The sequence below is a fragment of the Cokeromyces recurvatus genome (genome assembly GCF_025118155.1).
Source record: "Cokeromyces recurvatus strain NRRL 2243 chromosome Unknown BX663scaffold_53, whole genome shotgun sequence".
NCBI lineage: Eukaryota > Fungi > Mucoromycota > Mucoromycetes > Mucorales > Mucoraceae > Cokeromyces > Cokeromyces recurvatus.
The window spans coordinates 97670-120030 of record NW_026251439.1 but is presented as its reverse complement, the minus strand read 5'-3'; the positions used below and the strand labels follow the sequence as shown (position 1 = coordinate 120030).

General features: G+C 30.7%; 11 protein-coding genes and 1 non-coding gene across 12 annotated transcripts; 7 read left to right on the top strand and 5 right to left on the bottom strand.

Annotated features, from left to right (window-relative positions):
* Positions 1-422: 422 nt before the first annotated feature.
* Positions 423-1292, top strand: BX663DRAFT_547058 (uncharacterized protein; the record flags this gene model as incomplete). The annotated part of the gene is made up of 2 exons (XM_051530987.1): positions 423-907; positions 1185-1292. The coding sequence occupies exons 1-2, from the start codon at positions 674-676 to the stop codon at positions 1290-1292; spliced, it is 342 nt and encodes a 113-aa protein (XP_051377625.1). The 5' UTR covers positions 423-673.
* Positions 1293-1344: 52 nt separating this feature from the next.
* On the top strand, positions 1345-1418 carry BX663DRAFT_t148. Its single transcript has one exon. It is a non-coding gene; the product is annotated as a tRNA-Ile (tRNA).
* Positions 1419-2196: 778 nt separating this feature from the next.
* Positions 2197-4006, bottom strand: BX663DRAFT_463314 (uncharacterized protein). Its single transcript, XM_051523989.1, has 2 exons — positions 3716-4006; positions 2197-3627 (listed from the first exon to the last, which is right to left on the bottom strand). The coding sequence occupies exons 1-2, from the start codon at positions 3999-4001 to the stop codon at positions 2300-2302; spliced, it is 1614 nt and encodes a 537-aa protein (XP_051377624.1). The 5' UTR covers positions 4002-4006; the 3' UTR covers positions 2197-2299.
* A 990-nt stretch (positions 4007-4996) lies between these two features.
* BX663DRAFT_463313 (uncharacterized protein) lies at positions 4997-7347 on the top strand. The gene is made up of 9 exons (XM_051523988.1): positions 4997-5246; positions 5333-5372; positions 5442-5769; positions 5883-6310; positions 6376-6435; positions 6508-6563; positions 6635-6781; positions 6840-6869; positions 6931-7347. The coding sequence occupies exons 1-9, from the start codon at positions 5004-5006 to the stop codon at positions 7204-7206; spliced, it is 1608 nt and encodes a 535-aa protein (XP_051377623.1). The 5' UTR covers positions 4997-5003; the 3' UTR covers positions 7207-7347.
* Positions 7245-8950, bottom strand: BX663DRAFT_527760 (vacuolar protein sorting-associated protein 26-domain-containing protein). The gene is made up of 10 exons (XM_051530081.1): positions 8899-8950; positions 8626-8769; positions 8459-8531; positions 8239-8395; positions 8003-8167; positions 7833-7939; positions 7702-7770; positions 7581-7640; positions 7409-7516; positions 7245-7351 (listed from the first exon to the last, which is right to left on the bottom strand). The coding sequence occupies exons 1-10, from the start codon at positions 8908-8910 to the stop codon at positions 7317-7319; spliced, it is 930 nt and encodes a 309-aa protein (XP_051377622.1). The 5' UTR covers positions 8911-8950; the 3' UTR covers positions 7245-7316.
* A 617-nt stretch (positions 8951-9567) lies between these two features.
* Positions 9568-10235, top strand: BX663DRAFT_490752 (AAA domain-containing protein; the record flags this gene model as incomplete). The annotated part of the gene is made up of 3 exons (XM_051524976.1): positions 9568-9753; positions 9839-9984; positions 10046-10235. 3 exons carry the CDS (start codon positions 9568-9570, stop codon positions 10233-10235), a joined length of 522 nt encoding a protein of 173 aa, XP_051377621.1.
* A 234-nt stretch (positions 10236-10469) lies between these two features.
* Positions 10470-12430, bottom strand: BX663DRAFT_444711 (large subunit of biosynthetic type acetolactate synthase; the record flags this gene model as incomplete). Its single annotated transcript, XM_051523639.1, has 3 exons — positions 10470-11911; positions 11986-12137; positions 12225-12430. 3 exons carry the CDS (start codon positions 12428-12430, stop codon positions 10470-10472), a joined length of 1800 nt encoding a protein of 599 aa, XP_051377620.1.
* A 2433-nt stretch (positions 12431-14863) lies between these two features.
* On the top strand, positions 14864-16070 carry BX663DRAFT_444718 (3-isopropylmalate dehydrogenase; the record flags this gene model as incomplete). The annotated part of the gene is made up of 2 exons (XM_051523640.1): positions 14864-15347; positions 15427-16070. 2 exons carry the CDS (start codon positions 14864-14866, stop codon positions 16068-16070), a joined length of 1128 nt encoding a protein of 375 aa, XP_051377619.1.
* Positions 16071-16587: 517 nt separating this feature from the next.
* On the bottom strand, positions 16588-17592 carry BX663DRAFT_527748 (inosine triphosphate pyrophosphatase-like protein). The gene is made up of 4 exons (XM_051530080.1): positions 17396-17592; positions 17203-17331; positions 16824-17094; positions 16588-16768 (listed from the first exon to the last, which is right to left on the bottom strand). Exons 1-4 carry the CDS (start codon positions 17483-17485, stop codon positions 16620-16622), a joined length of 639 nt encoding a protein of 212 aa, XP_051377618.1. The 5' UTR covers positions 17486-17592; the 3' UTR covers positions 16588-16619.
* A 108-nt stretch (positions 17593-17700) lies between these two features.
* BX663DRAFT_527746 (uncharacterized protein) lies at positions 17701-18529 on the top strand. The gene is made up of 5 exons (XM_051530079.1): positions 17701-17742; positions 17861-17965; positions 18033-18116; positions 18181-18218; positions 18291-18529. The coding sequence occupies exons 1-5, from the start codon at positions 17740-17742 to the stop codon at positions 18322-18324; spliced, it is 264 nt and encodes an 87-aa protein (XP_051377617.1). The 5' UTR covers positions 17701-17739; the 3' UTR covers positions 18325-18529.
* A 79-nt stretch (positions 18530-18608) lies between these two features.
* Positions 18609-20208, bottom strand: BX663DRAFT_444744 (WD40-repeat-containing domain protein; the record flags this gene model as incomplete). The annotated part of the gene is made up of 2 exons (XM_051523641.1): positions 18609-19419; positions 19520-20208. The coding sequence occupies 2 exons, from the start codon at positions 20206-20208 to the stop codon at positions 18609-18611; spliced, it is 1500 nt and encodes a 499-aa protein (XP_051377616.1).
* Positions 20209-21165: 957 nt separating this feature from the next.
* On the top strand, positions 21166-22281 carry BX663DRAFT_527741 (uncharacterized protein). The gene is made up of 4 exons (XM_051530078.1): positions 21166-21550; positions 21629-21822; positions 21901-22091; positions 22156-22281. Exons 1-4 carry the CDS (start codon positions 21345-21347, stop codon positions 22180-22182), a joined length of 618 nt encoding a protein of 205 aa, XP_051377615.1. The 5' UTR covers positions 21166-21344; the 3' UTR covers positions 22183-22281.
* The last annotated feature ends 80 nt before the right edge of the window (positions 22282-22361 follow it).

Here is a 22361-nt window from a genome sequence, read left to right as displayed (position 1 = left end):
GTATGTTTGTGAATGAATAATGAAAAAAAATCGATTGAAGACGCTATTTATATATGGCTGCCAAATTGCGGTTCTAACCGCATAGTGCCTTAAAATTAATTATTAAATGATATGTATAAAAATTCTTTAGATTAATTTTTTCAATAAATGATATATATGAAATTTCTTTAGATTAATTATTTTTTTTAATAAATGCTTAATAGAAGCTTTATGAATTTAACAACGTATAAAACACTTTGTCATTCGACTATTTATTAATTAAAACTTAAAAAAGCAACAGAAAATAGATGGTCGAATATGTATAAAGAACAAAAATAAATACAAAACAATTCAAAACTGACAGAAACAGATATTTATTAAACTATTATTCTTTCAATAAATTATATATAATTGTATAAAGCATAATTGCAAGGTTAACAATTGCCATTTCTTATTCATTAATCTTGCATTGTATGAATTGTCATCAGGTAATTTGTTAGCATTCTAGCTTTACGTTTCAAAAAACAAAATATAATAAATAAATAAATTAATTAATAAAAGACTGTCTTTGCTAAGCAACAGCTTATATTAAGGGCTTTATTAAATTATTTTGTTTACAATATTTAACCTCCTGGAATTATATTAATTTTTTTTCATATAACTTTTTATTAATATTTAATTTTAACGGTATACAATGTTTAAAAAACCAAATGATGACGAAGGTGGTGGTGAAGATGGTAATGGTGAAGATGAAAATGAAGATGGTATTAATGCTGATGCTGCTGCTGCTAATGATGATGATGATGATGCTACTAATGATGATGACGATGATGATGATGACGATGATGATGATGACGATGATGATGATGATGATGATGATGATGATGATGATGATGATGATGATCGTAATTTTACATTGCTTATTTTGGTAATATTAATTACTTGCAAAAAAAAAAAAAAAAAAAAAAAAAAAAAGGAAGAATCGAATTTAGCCAGTTAAATTAATTAAACTGTAGAAATTTCGGTATTTAAAAATTATCGTGCAAAAAATTTACCAAAAATTGTGGAATGTAATGTACAAAATAAACAAAAAGAACTTTAAACGTTAATATCTCTATGAATTCTTGACCAAATCTAACAAAAAAAATAGTTTTAAAATGAGGAAATTGAGCACTTTCGAATGGTGTAAAAATATTTATAAAAAGTTCATTTTCCAAAAAGTTGTGGTAAAAGTAGTACTTTCACATGGGGAATTTTTGTACTTCTACCAAGGGGAATGTATGGTGATATTTGCAATTATTTGCAGTGACTAATTATTAATTGTTGAAACAGGAATAAAAAGTCAAGCCCGACAATAGCAACTAAGCTCGTTTAGCTCAGTTGGTTAGAGCGTGGTGCTAATAACGCCAAGGTCACAGGTTCGACCCCTGTAATGAGCATATATTTTTATATTTTTTTACTTCATTATGCTATTGATTAGCTGGATCCTTTTTTTTTTTTTTTATTGAGTATACTAATGTAGCTTCCTTTATATTTTGTTAATACTTTCTATTTTTTTTTTCAAGTTTTTTATATTGAGGTAATTGTGGATTCAATTAATTATAGAATAAATGCTAATGATAATTAGACAGACTATATACTGGTTCTTTTATTAAGAAGTAAGGGAAACTGTTTTACATTATATAGTATATTTTTACGATATACATATATAATTAGGAGGGAATAGTAATAGTATTATTTACAATTTTAAATTGTTATTACTGTTGTATGAAATAATAACTTTAAGGACTATTATGATTTATGTCATTAATATTAAATAAATCAAGAACTTTGCTCTTCTTTTATATTGAAATATGAAATTATAAAATTATCATTGTTAATTTAAAATATTACATAACATGTATCATGTACCTTTCATAATGTTAACATAATTGTTTAAAGTAAGAAAGGCATTATTTAATTTAGTAAATTATTAATACTGAATAATTGATAATGAAGAAACATATTTGTATAATGAAAGAATAATAATAATAATAATAATAATAATAATAATAAAAGGATATCAACAATAAATTTAAGTTTCAAAAGTACATTTTGACAGAGCATTTAATAAATAATGTCAAGTATTAAGATTTATGATAAAAAAAAATTCGAACTATATTATAAGATGATTTTTGGTTGCATCACATAATAATAATAATAAAGATTTTAAATAGGATACGGTTTATTATTACAAATAACGAGAAAGAAATAATTTAATCTATAAGGGGAAGAAGAAAGAGAAAGATAGTTTAGATATTATTATTATATAATGCACAATTTAAGCGGAAACACAATGTAGTGCTTTTTGTTTAAGGATACGACGTTGAATCTTTCCAGAAGCTGTTCGAGGAAAGGAATCAACGATAACAACACCACCACGCAAACGCTTTTCATCTGATAGACGTTCATCCGCATATGTCTGAAGTTCTTGAACAATCCCTTCTGTGTGTCGCTCATCATTAACCAAATTAACATAAGCACGTGGTAATTCGGTTGCAAATTCCGGGTAATAGATACCAATTACAGCACAATCAGATACCTTGGGATGTGTCATCAAAACGTTTTCAATGTCACTTGGATAGATATGATGAAGGTGATATTTAATAAGATCCTTGGATCGATCAATGTAGTAAAACAATTCATTTTCATCACACTTGACCAGGTCGCCAGTGTGCAAATAGCCTTCTGCATCAAAGTTCTTCGCTGTCGCTTCTGGATTTCGGTAGTAACCCTTAGTAACAGTGGGGCCCCTGATCAAGAGTTCACCCATTTGTCCATCAGGGACATCGTGACCATTTTCATCAACGATACGTGCTGTAATACCTGGAGCCAAATAACCAATACTGTTGGCTTCAGTAAGTGCTGGTGTCGAATCAAAGGCACCAAGGACCTCCGTCATTCCATAGGTGTTGATCACAAGAAGACCAGTACGCTTCTTAACATGGAGTGTCACAGAATTATCAAGTGCAGCACCGCAACAGATAACAGATTTGAGACTTGAAATATCATAGTTAGTGATCATACTCTCCTTGGCCAAAGCAGAGATAACATAAGGTTGAGTCACGGTGATGTTGATCTTGAATCTCTCAATTACCTCACAAAGTCTGCACATACTAAAATGGGACATGACATAATTTGTAACTCCAAAATAGATTGCAAAATGCATCGTGACAGCAAGCGAGCTTCCATGGTGGAATTCAGTATAAGCAAGAACATTAGCATTCGTAAAGGGCCAATCAGATTTAAATTTCATACTAGAGATTATATTTCGTTGAGTAATCATGACTGCCTTCTTTTCACCTGTTGTACCAGAAGTAAAATAAAGATAGGCAGGATCATTCATGATCTCTTCAGGTGTATATGGATATGGTTCCGCTAATTCATCGTCAGTGCCTAAAATAATTTCATTTACTGCCCGTACATCTCCTACCGGAATACCACCAAATACTAAAATGTTAGATTCTGAAAGACCACAAGACCTTGCAGCTGCAAGTACTTGATCTAATGTTTCTCTATGTGCAATTATAATTTTAGCTTGAATAGTATTCAGATCTGTTGCAATTTTATCAAAGGAAGAGGCCTGATCGATAGCAGCTGCAACACCACCTACGGGATATTATAGAATGCCCTGTTAACTATTTTTTTTTTTTTTTTTTTTTTTTTTTTTTTTTTTGTGCTTGTATAAAATATTTACCAGCACAGACAGCACCATGAATAATAATAGGATATTCAATTTGGTTTGGAGAACAAATAGCAACAACATCGCCTTTTTTTAAATTAAATTCTCGCTTAAGGCTAGCAGCAGTCTTTAAAATTTGTGTATGAACTTGCTCAAATGTTAAAGATTTACTAGGATCTTCAATATCAACGTAAATAAGTTTATCTTCAGGTACATTGTTATGATTGTCTTTAAATAAAACATCATATACTGAAATATTAGTGGGGTAATCTTTAACGGGAAGCTTTGAAGTATAAACCATTATGGGAGTGGTGAAAAAAACAAAGAAAAAAAAAAAGAAAGAGAAATAAAACAAATCACAATTTTCTTTTTATGTCTTTTTAGCACAAGGTTTCTTCCACAGCTAATAAAGGACTTTCTTCAGCGGAAAAATAATTATGCCTCATTACAGCATTTTCTGCATCTTTTTTTTTTTTTTTTTTTTTTTTTTTTTTTTTTTTTTCAAATTAATATATAATTTGTCATACCGTAATAATCAGAAAGTAAAGTTGATAATAGAAAGATACAAATGGAGTAATTAGAGTAATATCATGTAGTTATGCCAATAAGACTATGTTAACACACTCAACTATAAAATAGTTAGACGTAATACAAATGATTATCCAGGGATATTATATTAAGCCATTAAAGTTATTCTCTCTCTCTCTACATACATATTTTACAAACCATTAAAGGCTTGCAATCAATCTATGTACATAATAACTTCTGATCCCTTGAATAAAAACGTTTGTAGAGAATTCTTATCAAAACCCTTTTTTTTTTAAATACACCTGAAATAAAAAATATTAATCCTTGAGTTTCATTTGATTGAATTTAGTAACTTAAGATGCTAGTCAATGAGCTTTGTGCACCTTTAAAAGTTTTTTAGGAAAAAAAAAAGGAGGCTGGTATTATAAAAATAATAATTATTATGTTTGAAGACATTTAACAACAATAAATTAATCACTCTACTATATTATTACATAACAATATCAAATAGTGGTGATAATCCATTGTCATTATTATTCTATCACTAATTCTTGAGGTTCGTTATTTTATTAAATGAATCTATAGTATTTACTCTTGGAAAAAAAAACATTAGTATATCATATGTACATAAAGTTGCTGTATCAACTAAAGGAGTAATATCATTTATTGCATAAATACGCATATAAAAGAGAGAGAAAAAAAGAAGGGTTTATTTAATATATTTTTTTTTATTCTTTTCTTTTCTTTTCTTTTCTTTTTTTTTTTTTTAAAAAAAATGATATTTGAATCAAGTTTATCTAACAAAGCTATTCCTCATATTAGTACCTATAGCCTTTTATTTGAAAATAATCTTGGCTATGAACGAAGCCGTGTCTGTTACACTAACGCAGAAGAACAGAATGAGACTTTAACCTTTGGTGAAATTCATGATATAACTTTAAAATTTGGTGCAGGATTAAAACGTTTGATTCCTGATTTTCAACAAGGAGACGTTGTTGCGTTTATTACAAAAACCGAAGTAAGTCTTTTCTCTTTCCTTTTAAATAGAAAAAAAAAAAACCCCTCAATTTACAATAATAATCATATACTTTCACATCATTATAGTTAACTTATCTTGCAGCTGTTCATGGCCCAGTTGCTATAGGTAACTTTCTTATACAATATTATTATTATTATTATTATTGCTTAGAAATGTTAACATATATACTATAAGGCGGTGTTTCGGCGTCTATTGATGCTACATTTGATGTAAATAAAATGATACATTGTTTACAACTCATAAATCCAAGAGTATTAATTGTAAGCCCTGATACCATTGAAAAAGCTTTAGAAGCTACTTCTTTAATGAATATGCCCAAGGAAAAAATATTTGTGTTTGGTGATCAAGATATAAATGATTGTAGATCCTTTAATAAAGCGTTTCTTGATCATGATCAATTCGCAACTCCCATTGTCTATACACCCGAGGAACTCAGTCGTGTTCCATGCTTTTATTGTTTTACTTCAGGTACTACTGGCAAACCAAAAGCAGTGATCATAACGTAAGATTGTCCTTCCCTTTGCTTTCCACTCCCCCCCTCTCCTCTCCCCCTTTATATAAATACATAAATGTGTACATATATTTATATATACAGATATTAATAATTTATAATAGCCACAGGATGATTGTAGCTACTACACTTGGAATGGAATTAAACGATCTTACTTCTTCCACCCACTTTTTATCTATGAGTGCTCCTCATCATGTATCTATCATTTATGTCCTTATGCATATGCATCTTTATTTTGGCTTTCATACTTATGTGCTTAAACAGGAGGAGACAACTGAAAAGATATTCAAAACGATCCAAGATTGTAACATTCATATCTTGTTTGTTCCACCACGAATTATAGCTACTATGGCAAAAGAGTCAACTCTCTATAATATTTCTTCACTTAAGGTTATTACATGTGGTGGAAGTGTGATGAATAAAGATGTAGCCTTAATGATTTATCAACGATTTAAAATTCCTGTTGTTAACTTTTATGGTATGACGGAAGTTATGGGACCCTTTAAAAATGGCTTTGATTATACGATAGCCGGTAATAAATATGTATATGTCTATGAATATATATAGAATTATTATTATTTATACTATATTATATAGGTCAAATAGGTGTTCTTAAACCAGGTTTCTCATGTAAATTAATTGATAAAGAAGGAAAAAGTACAGTCATAAATAAATAGTTATAAAGAAAAATATATGTGTATATATTTATATTATGTATATTTTTTTTAGTGGTTGGATTTGATACTCCTGGAGAACTTTGTATTAAAGGACCCTCACTTACACAAGTAAAGTTATTTATCCTTTTTTTTTTTTTTTTTTTGCTTGCTTGTTTAACATAGTGAATGACTTTCTTTAGGGATATTATAATAATCAAGAAATATTTAATCAATTGATCCATAAAGATGGTTTCTTTCAGACAGGTGATCTCTTTCAATGCAGTCAAGATGGAATATTTTCTTTTATTAATCGTGCAACTGATATTATTAAATATAAATCAAATTTTGTAAGTTTATCTATCTATTTCTTCTTCTTCTTTTACTAATAATAGTTTATTATCGAAGATCAATCCTCAAGATATTGAAAATGTTTTGGTAAAGAGAAAGAGAAAAAGGAGGGATGGAAGGGGTACTCATTTTATTCATATATAATTAGATGAAACATCCCTTAGTGATTGACTGTGCTGTAGTCTCTTCATTCTCTGAAGAAGAAACAGTCTATGTCCCTCGTGCTTTTGCTTTACTTTTAAACAATGACAATCATACAGAGGTTAAAAAAGAGATGCTTGAAATGGTGAAAATCCAACTTCCTGATGTTATGCAGCTTCGAGGAGGCTTATATATAGCAAAAACTTTACCAAGAACATCAACAGGCAAAGTAGAACGTAGAGTATTACGTTTAACTACCATTGAAAACTGGATCCTTAATTGAAGTTTTATATATATGTGTATACATATAAAAAAAAAAAGGGGAATAATATATTTGTAGCCAAAAAAAAAAGAAAAGAAAAAAAAAAAAGAGGGGGAAATCATGTTATTACATTATTCTTCATTGTCAGAAGGATAACCATCGTCAACTAATAGATTTTAAATTAGCTGATATTCTTGTAATGCATTTAGTGTAGTTTACTTACTTTTTCGTCTATATAAAGTAATTTCTTGTTGTTTAAAGTAGCGACGATTTTCTTCATCAATGAGTACTAAATTTAAGTAATATCTAGTAGAGAATTTCTTATTGATGTCTATAAGCAGAAATAGAATGTTTAATTGTACTAGTAATTGATATTTAAGGAATTTGTAACAAACCTCTAAATGTGGGCGTTAATTCAAAACCACCAAGGAATAGACGAATAGGAATTGTTTCACCTGAATAAATGCAAAAGACATTATATATAAAGCCTTTTTTTTTTCTTTTTCTTTTTCCTACCTCTAACAGGCGCACCATCCATAATTTCAAACTTGGTAATTGTCTCACTTTCATTATATACATTTGGCACTTTTTTGAATATAATTAGCCTCTTCCCTTTCTTTCTTTCTTTTTTCTTATTATAAACTTACATGCGCCTGTCGTTTCACGTCTAATAATAGATAATTCCATAGTTTTAATCTTGATACGAACTAATAAAAAGTAAATCTTTCCAACAATGACATCTTTTAAATGGTATCTTGATTTGATTACAAGTAAATACATGTCTTACTTTCCAAATAAAAATAAAAAAAACACTTACTTTGATTTATTGTATTCAAACTCAATATGAAGACAGTCTTCAATACCAACTTCCATTTTAATAGAATTATTGACTTCAACTGGCATTTTGTATGAATGAACCCACATATCCCTTTCACGAACAACATCTGCTAAACGACGGGCAATTGTGACACGAATAAAATATCTAATGAATGAAATAGAATATTAACCCTACAAGTGTACATTATTCAACTTTTACTTTCTTTTTGCACTTGCCTTAGTTTCACATTAATACCATTATAACATTCATATTGTTTCTCAACATTTTTAAATTCAAACTCGAAAGCAGTATTTTGACGTAATTCACCAGGAGCAGCAAGCTCTTGTGAAAGTGCTAAGAATTCGTGTGATTTTCCTTTATCATAATACAGGTCTATCATTTTTGAAAAAAAAACTTAATATAAATCTTTATATTCATTCTAATATCCAATTTTACCTATGCTACCAACAAACTCAACTTTAATACCGTTATGTTCTAATTTTCTTCCTTCTTTTAAACCAATGCTAACCTAAAACTCTATGGTTAGTAATCCATCTCCTCTCTCTTTCTCTCTTTTTTAATCATCGTCGTCGTCATCATCATTATCAATATCAATGTCTAACCTTGCCACTAACAGTTTCACCATCAAGAAAAACAGGAAATGTTTCTTTTTTGTCTTTATCAACTTTAACTTCCACATGTTTTCTTTGTTCTTCATTTGTAAAGGAGACCTCAATATCTACAGGTGTAGATAACCCAAAAAGACTCTATATATATTTATATACATAGAAAAAAAAATTAGTTTTGTGAAATATAAATTTTTCTTAAGAAAAAAAAAGGGGTAATGGAATTAAGAGGGTGCATAGAAGGAAAAAGAAATTTCAAATGGTCCTTACTGCCATCGACATTTTCTCGAAATTGATAATAATAGAAAAGAATAAAAAAAAAAAAAAAAAAGGGAAAACTCTCCATTCAAACATACACACGCTACTACTTACTTTTTGTTATTAACTCCGCATACAATAATGCCTCTCTTTTGATGTCGTCACGACGAGTATTTTTTTTTTTCTATATTAAAAAAAAAAAAAGAGAGAGGGAGAACAATGCATAAAATTCATGATAAATGATGACATTTGACAGTATCATACACACATATAGATTGTAAAGAACATATTCTTCCTTTAGAAGCAAATATAACACATATATACATATCAGAGTAGATAAAGATGAATACTGTTTACTTGAATGAATAGACTATACTAATGACTAATAATAAAACAATAGACAAAGTGTATTCGTTTTATATGGATTTATTATACTAGGAACAAATATAATATACACATATTTATATTTATATAAAAAGGCAAAATAGTCTAGCTCGTCTTTTCATTCCCCACTCTCCCTCTCACTATTATCAAACGGACATTTAACAACAAAATCGAGCAGCAACAATATAGCAAGTATTTTTTTTTTTTTTTTTTTTTTTTTTTCACTGTCAAAATCCATATTAGTTAAAAAAATTTTTTTTTCCTTCTCCATTTTTTTTTATCAAAATCTAACTCATCATGGAACGCTCATTACCCAATATATTAGTAACTGGTACACCTGGTACTGGTAAAACAACAACAAGTGAAATGATTGCAGAAGCTACTGGTTTAGAACACATTAATGTAGGCGAACTTGTAAAGAAAAAGCAACTGCATGAAGGTTATTTAGAAGAATTTGATACTCACATCTTGGATGAAGACAAAGTATGTTTCATACATTTACCAATTATGATGCATCCAATTAAAGCTTTAAATTATATTAAATTAAATTAAATTAAATTAAATACAGCTTCTTGATGAATTAGAAGATGTTTTAAAGGAAGGTGGAAAAGTAGTTGATTTTCATACTTGTGAGATCTTTCCTGAACGATGGTTTGATTTAGTACTTGTACTTCGTACTGATACCACCAATTTATACGATCGTATGGTGAAAAGGTAAAGAATTCATAAGATACTTTGATAGATGTAAATATGTAAATGATTTTTTTTTTATTAGAGGATACAATAAACGTAAAATTGATGAAAATATGGAATGTGAAATTATGCAGGTTGTGCTAGAAACAGCTCATGAATCTTATGCTCCAGAAATAGTTGTTGAACTTCCAAGTAATACAACGGATGATATGGAAAGTAATGTAGATCGAGTTAAACAATGGTTAGAAGCATGGAAAGCAAATAATAACTGAATAAATGGACTTTTTTTAATTTTTAATCATTTTCAATAAAATAATTATTTACATACAAAAGAAAGCAATTACAACAACAACAGGAACAAAGGGAATTATTTATATGTGCGTAGTAAAACCATATATATTTGTTGTGCATAGTGAAGGAGAGAGAGGGAGGGAGGGAGGAGGAGGAAGAGGAGGATGGGGAGGGAAATCTCGGTGAATACTATTTATATAAGGGGATAACTTTTCTTATTTCTTGTTTTGAGCAGCAATATGTGGATGAACCATAAAGTTATCTAAAGGTTTGCCCGCAGGAACCATTGGGAATAAAACTTCATTTTTACAAACAACAGCATCCATCAAGACAGGACCCTCATAGGCCAAGAATTCTTTCATCTTTTCTTCTAACTCGGATGCCTTTGAAACACGAATAGCCTTAATACCCATCGCTTCTGCAAGTTTGACAAAGTCAGGATTCTTCATGACCGTACTTGAATAACGGTTATTATAAAACAAATCTTGCCATTGTTTCACCATACCTTGGAATGAGTTGTTTAACAACATGACTTTAACCCCAATATTGAATTCAGCTGCCGTCGCTAATTCCATAGCTGTCATAGAAAAGGAGGCATCACCATCAATGTCAACCACGATATGATCTGGTTTCGCTACTTTTGCACCTAATGCGGCAGGTAGACCATAGCCCATTGTACCTAATCCACCTGAGGTAATAAATGAGCGAGGCGTCTTCCATCGATAATATTGAGCCGTCCACATTTGATGTTGTCCAACTCCGGTCGTGATCGTGACTTTGTCTTTCACGTCCCTTGTCTGTCGTTCCAGTTCTTCAATCACCTGTTGAGGTTTCAATTTTTCATCATCCTTTGTTGTCCTTTCATAGTAAAATGGATAGGATTGCTTCCAGCTAGCAATTTGATCAAGCCATTCATTTCGTTCTGTTGTGGGTTTAATGTAAGGTATCAATTTCTTGAGGTTCTCAGTCACATCACCTTCAATCGCCTCTGTTGCTTCTACTACCTTATTGATATTCTTTGGCATAATTTCAAAGTGAAGGATCCCGCCACGTCCTTCCTTAGCAGCCTTCATTGCCTCAGGTGCAAACGCTGCCACACTACCCGTCACACGATCATCAAAGCGAGCACCGAGAGCAATGATGAGATCAGCGTGTTGCATCGCTAGATTGGCATAACAGGAACCATGCATTCCCAACATATGTAATGATTTAGGGTCCGTTTCATCATAAGAGCCTAAGCCATGAAGTGTGGTTGTGACGGGGATATTCCCTTGATTTGCAAGTGTCGCTAAGAAGTGAGGACCCTCTGGGTGACTGATGACGCCATTACCAGCATAAATGACAGGTCGTTTCGCGTTATTAATAAGATCAGCAGCACGAGTAATGGAGGGATGAGGCTTTGAACTCGCTTCCTCTGTAAATGCAGCTACAGCCGTATTTGGAATGGTGGTAGGTCGTTGAGGAATGATGGCCGTGGTTGGAATAGGACGTTTGAGGATACCTGCTGTGACATCCTTAGGTAAATCAACAAGAACAGGTCCAGGACGTCCACTTGTAGCGATCGTGAATGCTTCATTAATACGACGAGGAAGTTCAGATATATCTTTTACCATGACATTCCATTTTGTACATGCGCGAGAAATACCCACAACATCAGCTACAAATAAATAAATACATAAATAAATATTATATTATATTATATTATATATATAAAACTAGATCTCACTTTACCTTCTTGAAAAGCATCAGTACCAATGGCAGAAGTAGGTACTTGACCAGTGAAAACAACAAGTGGTACACCATCAGCTAAAGCATCTGCCATTGCCGTTACAACATTAGTTGCACCTGGGCCTGAAGTGACGAGAACTACACCAGGTTTACCACTATTTAAAAAAAAAAAAAGAAGAATCAGACAAACATATATATATATGTATATGTATATATATACTATAAATTATATGATATTTTACGTTGCTTTAGCATAGCCTTCTGCCATATGTCCAGCACCTTGCTCATGTCTTGTAAGAACAAACTCAAAATATTTTGATTCATAAATGGCATCAAAGACAGGAAGAATGGCACCACCAGGATATCCAAAGACATGTTTAACACCATGTCTTAACATCATTTCATGAAAAATTTCACCACCAGACATACCTACAAAGGAATCATCCATTTCAATCGTGGACGCTCGTTTAAGTGGTTGAACTGTCTTTGATAATTTTTCAGTTGATACAACAACAGAGCGATCTGACACGTTACTGAAAAGGAATGTTTATAATTATTATTTATATATATATATAAACAAAACATAAAGGAACTTACGGTGAAGCAATAGCAGCACTCTTTATTTTATGTGTTGTATGAAGACTAGCATAACTAAGAATGGCTCTGTGACGATGATAAAGACCAAAAGTAGTTTTAGAATTAAATAGTTTTCTAGTTGTATTCCTCGCTGCTGTAGATGCCAACATTGTAAAGGTAATAATAATAAGAAGAATAAGAATAAAAAAAAAGTAAAAAGAAATATGAATACGATAAGTTTTATATTTATTTTATTTTATTTTATTTTATTTACTTAATTATTTTTTTTAAAAAAAATAGATCTAATGCATACATAAACATTTTAAAGTAGGACGAATCATCTCATTCAGATGGCGATTTAATAAAAATGAGTCAAACAAAAAAGAATGCAAAATTATTCGTTTATGCCTGCCATTTTTTTTTTTTTTTTTTTTCAATACAATTCTGTTATTTATAAAGAGCTTTGCTGAAATAGAGTCATGGCTCCTTGTGCTTACATTATTGATATTAGAAACAAAGAATAATTTTGTATTAAATAATTGATTATCATCATTTTTCTGTTGTACATGTCATTACTAAACGCTATTATATCGTTTTACATGTGAAATCCAGGCGAAGAGCTGTTATGAGTCAAGCCAATCAAAATCAATGAAATATGCATGTTTTGAAATTACATAAATATATACTTATTTATATATATATAATGTATATCAATAACTATATGAGCCTTATAATTTGATTTAACTTTTATATATATATATATATGCGTATATATTAGATGACATATACATACGTATAAAGCTTTATCATTAGACATAGCTTATCAAATAAATAATATAGATGATCGTTGATTGGCTGATCATCAATATGATGCTTATTTGGTCATTCCACAACAAGTATAATGCGGGGAAAATGAAGCGCCGACTCTATTTATTACTGTTAGTACTTTTATTTTTATATTAATTTGTATAATAATGATCTCCTGCTATGGTGGTGAAGACAATAAAAAAAAAGGGGGCTCATAATAAGTATTAGACAATGGATCTCTTCTTTACTACTAAACACTATTTCATATGTCTGATATATTATGTAAGAGACTTTTTTTTTTTTTTTTTTTTTTTTTTTTTTTTTTTTTTTTTTTTTTTTTCCTCAATTGACATCCATGTTACGAGACAATACATTTAGACTAATATATATGAGTTTAGTTATTAAGGAGGAATGAGCAGATGGAGTGTGTTATTTTTTTTTCTCTATAGCTGATAATCATAGGTATGAATAATAACATTGACTTTAACATGTAACAATGCTCTAGTTAATTTGTATACAAAGAGAGAGATCATAATAAGTATGATTGTAAATAAAATGCGTGTATAATTATGTACAAATAAAAGAAGTCTAAATACTAATTATTGACTATAGAATAACGATTCATGTCTCATAAAGACTTTTTCAAGTTGAAACATGCAACTAAAAAGTACTATCAATGCAAAAAAAAAAAAAATAGATGGATCTGATATTGATTAGAAGGACTATATAACCTTTCTATTTTCATAGTAGCTATTTACATTTTCCTTTTTTTTTAATAGTAGGATTATCTAATAAAAAAAAAGCAAAACACGAACGTGAAAGATAAAGTCTGTTAGCAGAGACGAGACAAGTTGTGCTTCGTTAGTTGGAGTTGCAAGTAGTTGTAAATTATTAGAATAACACATCTTTTTCATTAGTGTGGAATACCTTCAAAAAAGGTTGGATAATTACAGCATTGTCTAACAGTTTCTTGTTGCTGAAACCAGTCAACACATTGCTTAACTAAAGCTTAATGAAGTTTAGTTAGCAACCTTCCTCTATTCAAAACACGATAAGACCAATCACATAGTAGCTTTAAAAATCTTGAATTCTATTCGTAAATACCATCCTAATATGACTCCATCGGCTCTATTTGTGCTATTTCTCCATTGACTTATTATATGTTGTCACTTTGACTTTTACTTTGTTCATCTTTAATGAATTATATCATCTCTTAATTTGATGAAATCTATCATCTATCGCCCCTCCTTTCAATATGATAAATAATAATAATAGATATTTCAATTTCAGGCATCCTATAAAATTAGTATAGAATTCTGTCACTTGTGATCATATCCAATCAAATATAAAGGTCAATGATTGGCTAATATTGACATGAATCATCCCCTTTTTAATCATTTTAAAAGGAAACCTTAATTTCTTCTTCCTTTCTTTTTTATTTCTTTATTTTTTTTATTTTTCTTCTTCTTCCTGTTAAATTGTTTCTATATTTCAAAACATGTCTCCTAGAAAAGTCTCAATTGTTTGTCTTCCTGGCGACGGAATTGGACCTGAGATTGTAGCAGAAGCGGTAAAGGCTTTAAAGGTAGTAGCCAAATACCGATCAGAGGTCTTGAATGTCGAGTTTGATTTTCAATATGAATTGATTGGTTTAGATGCCATGGAAAAGACAGGTGAACCTTTACCTGATTCTAGTCTTGAAGCTTGTAAAAGAGCAGATGCTATTCTTTTAGGTGCCGTTGGTGGTTTACCTGGTGCACATATCAGCCATGGTCCTCGACCTGAACAAGGCCTTTTAAAACTTCGAAAATCCCTTGATCTCTATGCTAATTTACGCCCTGTTTCATTTGCATCTGATCGTCTTACAGGCATTTCTCCTCTCAAGGATCATATCGTTCAAAATACCAATTTTGTCTTTGTACGTGAGTTAGTAGGTGGTATCTATTTTGGTGATCGACAAGAAGCTGATGAAAATGGCAAAGGTATAAATATATATATATATATATATATATGTATATATATAATGTGTTGACTTGCAATCTTTGTTGGTTTTTTATTTAGCTTATGATACACTTCCTTATTCAAAAGAAGAGATTCAACGTGTAACGAGATTAGCAGCTCTTTTAGCGAGAAAACAGTCACCACCTAGTAAAGTACATTCAATTGATAAAGCCAACGTGTTAGCTACTTCACGTCTCTGGCGTAAAACGGTGACAGAGACGATGCAAAGCGAGTTCCTAGATTTAGAATTCGAACATCATTTAGTTGATTCTTGTGCGATGGCTATGGTTCAATGTCCTACAAGTTTGAATGGAGTTGTGTTGACAGAGAATATGTTTGGTGATATCTTATCGGACGAGGCCTCTGTCATTGTGGGTTCCTTAGGACTTTTACCTTCTGCTTCCCTGAGTGGATTACCTGATGGTCAAGGTCGATGTCTTGGTGTCTATGAACCTATTCATGGATCTGCACCTGATATTGCTGGTAAAGGAATTGCTAACCCAATCGCTACCATCTTGAGTGCTGCCATGTTATTAAGATATTCACTTGGATTTGAAACAGAGGCTCAAGCCATTGAAGAAGCCGTTCGTAAAGTTTTAGATTCTGGATTTTATACCCGTGACCTTCATGGTGATAAGTCAACGATTGAAGTAGGTGATAAGGTTGCTGAAGAATTAAGTATTTTATTAAAAGATAAACATTAAAAAAATAAAAAAATAATAATTCTTTTGTACATTATATAATCATCTTCAAATATGTATTATTATTACTATTATTATTCATGATCATCCTGTTAGGTGACATCATTATACTACTTGAAGAAGATGAAGGTGAATAACTCATATTAGTTGTAAATTTATCTTCTATTCTTGACAAATCAGTATTAAAAGACGGCGAAACATGGCTAGCTTGTCCTTCTTCTAATGACGAAAATAGAGTAGGAAAGATCAAATGAGTAGGATGACTCTTTACAATAGGTGTTGGTATAAACCGAGGAAAAATAAATCATTATCGACCATTATTTATTATTATTAATAACAGTGAAAAGTGTTGATATAACATTCTTCTTTTTTTTATATATACATATATACATATAAAGGTGTAACAGAATCAATAGAGTCATAAGTGACTTTGTATCACTTTGCTACTATTATTCTTTATTTAAAATATGGGCTATTTTAGTTAATTCTCTAAATAAGTGATTCTTTGGCAATCCAACCTAAAAAAAAAAAAAAAAAAAATTGAATATTATTTTAACATGAATATGATGTATATTTATTGACTGCTAAATATCCTATTACCACATTCCAATAATCACCATGTATAGATTCAACAAATAATGATGCTTCACCTTGAATACCGTATCCACCTGCTTTATCAAATGGTTCCCCTGAATCAATATCTATAAAACCAAAATTGTTAAAGACGAAAATTTATACTCTTTCTTTCCCTCTTACAAGAATTAATAATGTCTGAATCAAGTTTTGAGAATGTAACTTCAGTCCTTTCAACAAATCCAGTCCTTTCAACCTTGTTTTTATATTTATAAAATAGTTGAACGCCTGTCAAGACATGATGTGTTTTCCCATTTAATAAATCAAGCATATAAAGTGCATGTTCTTTATCTCTAGGCTTTTCTAATACAATATCAGTTTCTGCTGCTGCTGCTGCTACTACAATCGTATCTGCACCAATCACAATATCTGCATTAGGAAGTTGAGGATCTTCCTAACAAGAAAATATATCATTAGATATGCTTGTACGTGCTTGTGTATATGTGTATATGTGTATATGTGTATATGTGTATATATATTCTTGCTCTCTTTTTTTTTTTACCTGACATCTGTCAAAGACTTCTTTTGCTTTCATATATGCTGTATCTGCTACATATTCTGATCGTGTTTCATATGCTGTTGGATCATTTTCATCTGGTTTTAATGTTGTCACTACAGAGAATTTTAAACCCTATTATAACTTGTTAACAACAACAACACCGGGTAGGGACGAATTATCATTATTCATATTTCACCATATCTGTCAATATTTCACGTCTTCTAGGTGAGGCAGAGGCAAGTACAATTGTTTTATTACATAACGTTTCAAGAATAGGTAAAGGCATACTATTTAGTTTAATAAAAAAAAAAATAAGAATGAACTGAATCAATTCATTTCATGAGAAAAAAAAAAAAAAAAAAAAGGTAGCGGAGTTCACCGCTTCAAAAAAAAAAGGACGTCATCCAGATATGACTTTCAGTAGCAGCAGTAGCAGCAACAGCAGCAGCAGCAAGTCCTTAAATTCCCTTGATTATACCAAACATTATTGTTATTTTACCCCGCTTTTTTAATATTTTCTCTCATCTCTAATCAGTTATAATGGTAACTAAGAAAAAAAAAAAAAAAAAAAGAAAAAGAAAAACGAGTTTCTTCACATCATCATTGAAAATAATAAAAATAAAAATGATCGACTGATTTTAATTACTTGAATTTAAACTAGCCTGTTCCTTTTGAAGCACTTATTCCTTTTGCTATTATTACTGGTATGTTTACTGTCACTGCAACAGGCTTAAGTATCACCAGATACTACACGAATGATAGAAAGGTATATAAACCTAGTCCTCTCCAGCGTATATAACATGTATAAAAGATACTAATTTCATTATCATTAGCCTGGTAGATATGGTCTTGATGTTTGGGAGAAACAAATGATGGAACGTGATAGACGTTTAACTGGATCAATTAGAGGACAGTCTGTAAGTATAGATCATTGTATTTGTATGCATATACACATATATATCAATCTTAAACGTTTCATAGTCTGAACCTATTGCACCAGCAGGATTTGCTACAAATAGGTAAGTCATAATAAATGCTATGAGCTTTATTTATTTATTTATTATATTTCTAACATACTTGTATTATTTTAGTATTTGGTATTTAGAAAAGAAGATCTCACATTAAAAATAGTAAAAAGGAAGAGAGAGTTGATTATTTACCCGATATATACGATAATGTTCCATTTGTATCTCACCTGTCAGAAGTTATTATTATTAAAAAAAAAGAAGAAAAAAAAAAAAGAAATATGTATTGTAGATGTATCATATATCTATACATATAACAATTATAGTAGCAATAAATAATAAAATGATAATAATAGTAGTAAATGTAAAATAAAAAAAAAAGAAAGAAAGAAAAAGAGAAAGCAGGGGTAGGGGAAATGTGGACTATGACTACTACTACTACGACTAGTTATGTTTCATTGTATCATCTAATAAATCAAAATCATAAAGCTCTATTGCAATTTGATAAGGTTGTTGGGTATGATGCTGTATTTTTCTTTCCATAACGATGACAGCCTTTGTTTCTATCATTTGTAATTTCCAAATTGATTTTGCTGGCTCTATGAATGTTCGAAGTAAAGTCCCTGTCTTCATATCCCATAATTTAACCTCTCCATCTGATCCTCCACTCAGGATACGTTTCTTATCAAATTGTAGACAGGTTACAGAGTTATCATGAGCTGAAATTCGATGTTTACATTCATACGTATTCATGTCCCATACTCGAAGACATCCATCTGATCCTCCACTCACTAATGTATGATCCAAGAGTTGTAATTGACCTACTAAGGATGTATGTCCATATAATGTAGCAAGACATTCTCCGGATTTTGCAGACCATACTCGAATATTAGAATCGAGAGATCCCGTAACGACCTTGGATCCATCAAAGGCAATAGAATAAATTTGTGAATGATGGCCCACAAACTCATATACACATTCTCCCCTTTCAATGTCCCACAGTCTGGCTGTTGTATCGTAAGAACCAGATACAAGATAGTTACCATAAACATCTATGCATCGTACACTCCCTTGATGTCCTGTACAGACATGCCGTAGTTGGCCTTGATCTATATCCCAAATATGAAGTGTCGTATCTCGTGATCCCGTGATGGCTACCTTTTCATCACATATCTTTAAACATCGTATTGTTGATATATGACCTCTTAATCTATATTTCAATTCACCTGTATCTAAATCCCACACTCTTGTAACTCTGTTTAGTTGTTATATATATATATAAAAGAGTACATGTTAAATGATTAGATTAATCCAAAAGACACACTCTATTGCGTGTGTGTGTGTTTTTTTTATACCTATCACATCCACCCGTTACTAATACATATCCAACAGATGTCTTTATAAATTGAAGCGCCCAAATACCGCCTTCATGATCCGAAAGAGAACGTAAATGATGGCCTGTTCGAGTATCAAATACATCAATTCGGTTATTATCACAACCTATAACGATGTAGTCTTCATTCATCTGCATTGAAGTCACTAAGCCCATCAAATGAGTTACCTCACAACAAGGTATCATTCGACCTCTGCCCTGATTCCAAGCCGTCTCGATATGATAGTGTCGCCGAAAGAATTGATAATGATCAGTCGTCATGAGGAAGGGAGGTTGTTGATGACCGTTGCTGTTGTTGTTGTTGGAGGAGGAAGAAGAAGAAGATAAATGATGATAGTGGTACTTTATACAAAGTGACTTCCAGATAGTATCATCCTTTAAAAGACTGTTCCAATGTCTCGAGACAAGCGAGGCATCTATCAAGGTTTGAGGTTCGTCCAAGAACGAAATAATATGCAATGCTATCTCTTTAGGTAATTCTTTAAAGAAATCAATCTTTAATTTTGGAATGATCCAAGCATAAACGATTTGAAGGAGTTGATTATCGCAACAATGAAGAAGCTCAATTAGAAACGAATGTCGTTGTTGGGAACTCAGTTGCTGAAAGGTGGATTTAACCCGACTCATATAGTCTAAAAGCACTTTATCCATAATTGAATTACCACCATGAATGTCAAAAACATGAGAAGATCCTTGTCTTTGAAGCGACTGTTGTTGGTTTGCCAGTGAATAAGAATCTATATCCTTTGTTTGTGAAAAGAAATTCATCATAATATCAAAAAAAAAATAAGTGTATATAAATATGTATATAATGTGGAGAAGAGGAAGTGGAGGAGGAGAATAAAATAAATAAGAGTAGATTATATATGAAAGATAATAGTTCATTATATTCTTATTACGTAATATATGTATTATTATTCCTCTACTACTACTACTACTATCATTTGTAACAATAAAATAATTGTAATTGATATGTATTATAAATATGTAGTTGAGGGCTCATTATTGATTTAAATAGGATTCTTATATAATGAAGCCAATAATAGCTGTACATATACGTACATACATACATTTACATATAAAACAACGCTAAAGTTTGTTATCTGATAAGACGTTGGATTGTTTGTAGAATAAGATAAATTTATCTCAGGGATTCTAATCAAGGAATTAGTATCTAAATATAAAGTACTTTTCTTAATAACTACTAAACGATAACTCCAAATAGCAGCATACTCTTTGAAAGCTATGCTACAATATAGTAAGTGGTAAAGTGTGTATGTGTGTGTGTGTGTGTGTGTGTGTTATCTAACTATTTTGCATGTTTAATAAGTATTCCCTTTCTTTCTTTTCTCTTCTATTCATGCATCTCATAACATTTATTTCTTTTTTCTTCTTTCATGACTATTCAATCTGTCTGTAGTTTTACACTGAATGTCGACAATTTGAAAAAAAAAAAAATTATCTTAAAAAAGATTTCTACATTGTTCAATCAAATAAACAAGTAACAAAAGACAAAAGAATAACTCCGCTATTTAAACGTCATCAGGTTTTTTTTTCTGCGATATTATTGAGTGTATGTAGAAATCAATTATTAAGTTTATCAGAGAGAAAAAAAAAAAGAAGAGTGAATAAGGCGTTTCAGTTTTTATTTTATTTCTTCTTCTTCTTATTTTGGACTTTCATCATAATAAACATACCCCACCCTTTAAAACAACTTTAATAGTCCATTTCCAATATTTTTTTCTTAAAAAAAAAAAAGAAAATACATATACATATATAATTAGAAAATGACAAAAAGCAGTGGATTTGGACCTTATTCATATTGGACAGGTTTAACGATATCTCTCTTAACGATTGTTGGACTTTATATGCTTTTAACAGGATCAGGTGAAAGATTTAATGTTGGTAAAGTACTTCAAGAAACATCACCTTTTGCTTGGGCCTTGACAGGAATGGGTCTTTGCATTGGTCTTTCAGTTGCTGGTGCAGCATGGTAAAAATTGATAAATGGAGAAAGAAAGAAAGAAAAAGACGCGATTCTTAATACATTATTATTATCATTTTGAAATAGGGGCATCTTCATTACAGGCTCTGCATTATTAGGTGGTGCAGTAAAGACACCTCGTATTCAATCAAGAAACTTGATTTCCATTATTTTTTGTGAAGTCGTTGCTATTTATGGTGTCATTATGGCCATTGTTTATTCAGCTAAATTAGCAGATGTACCTCCTGAAAATATATTTTCTGCCTCCAATTATTTCACAGGTAAATGAAAAAAGATGTTCAAACAACAACAAAGTTAATTAATTTGGGAATGTTTTTTTTTATAAATACATATAAAAGGACATGCTATCTTTTGGGGAGGTTTAACTGTTGGTGTTTGTAATTTATTATGTGGTCTTTCCGTTGGAGTGACTGGATCAAGTGCAGCCTTAGCAGATGCTCAGAATCCTGAACTCTTTGTTAAAGTCTTGGTTGTTGAAATTTTCGGTTCTGTTCTTGGTCTTTTTGGCTTAATTGTTGGTTTATTAACAGTAAGTTTATATGTGTGTATATAAGTGTAAATAGGTAGTGAATCCTTATTTGTTTTAATAATAGACTGGCAAAGCATCCGATTTTCATTAATGTAGGAAGAATGAATATCTACATCTATATCTAATTTCTCAATATAAATAATTGAAATAAATGAATATGTCTATTAGATGTATTATATACATACATATATAACCATAAGTTTTATTTTATATAAGCATTATAGAATGTAAATACATAACAAGTTACGTATACATGTATATGTATATAAA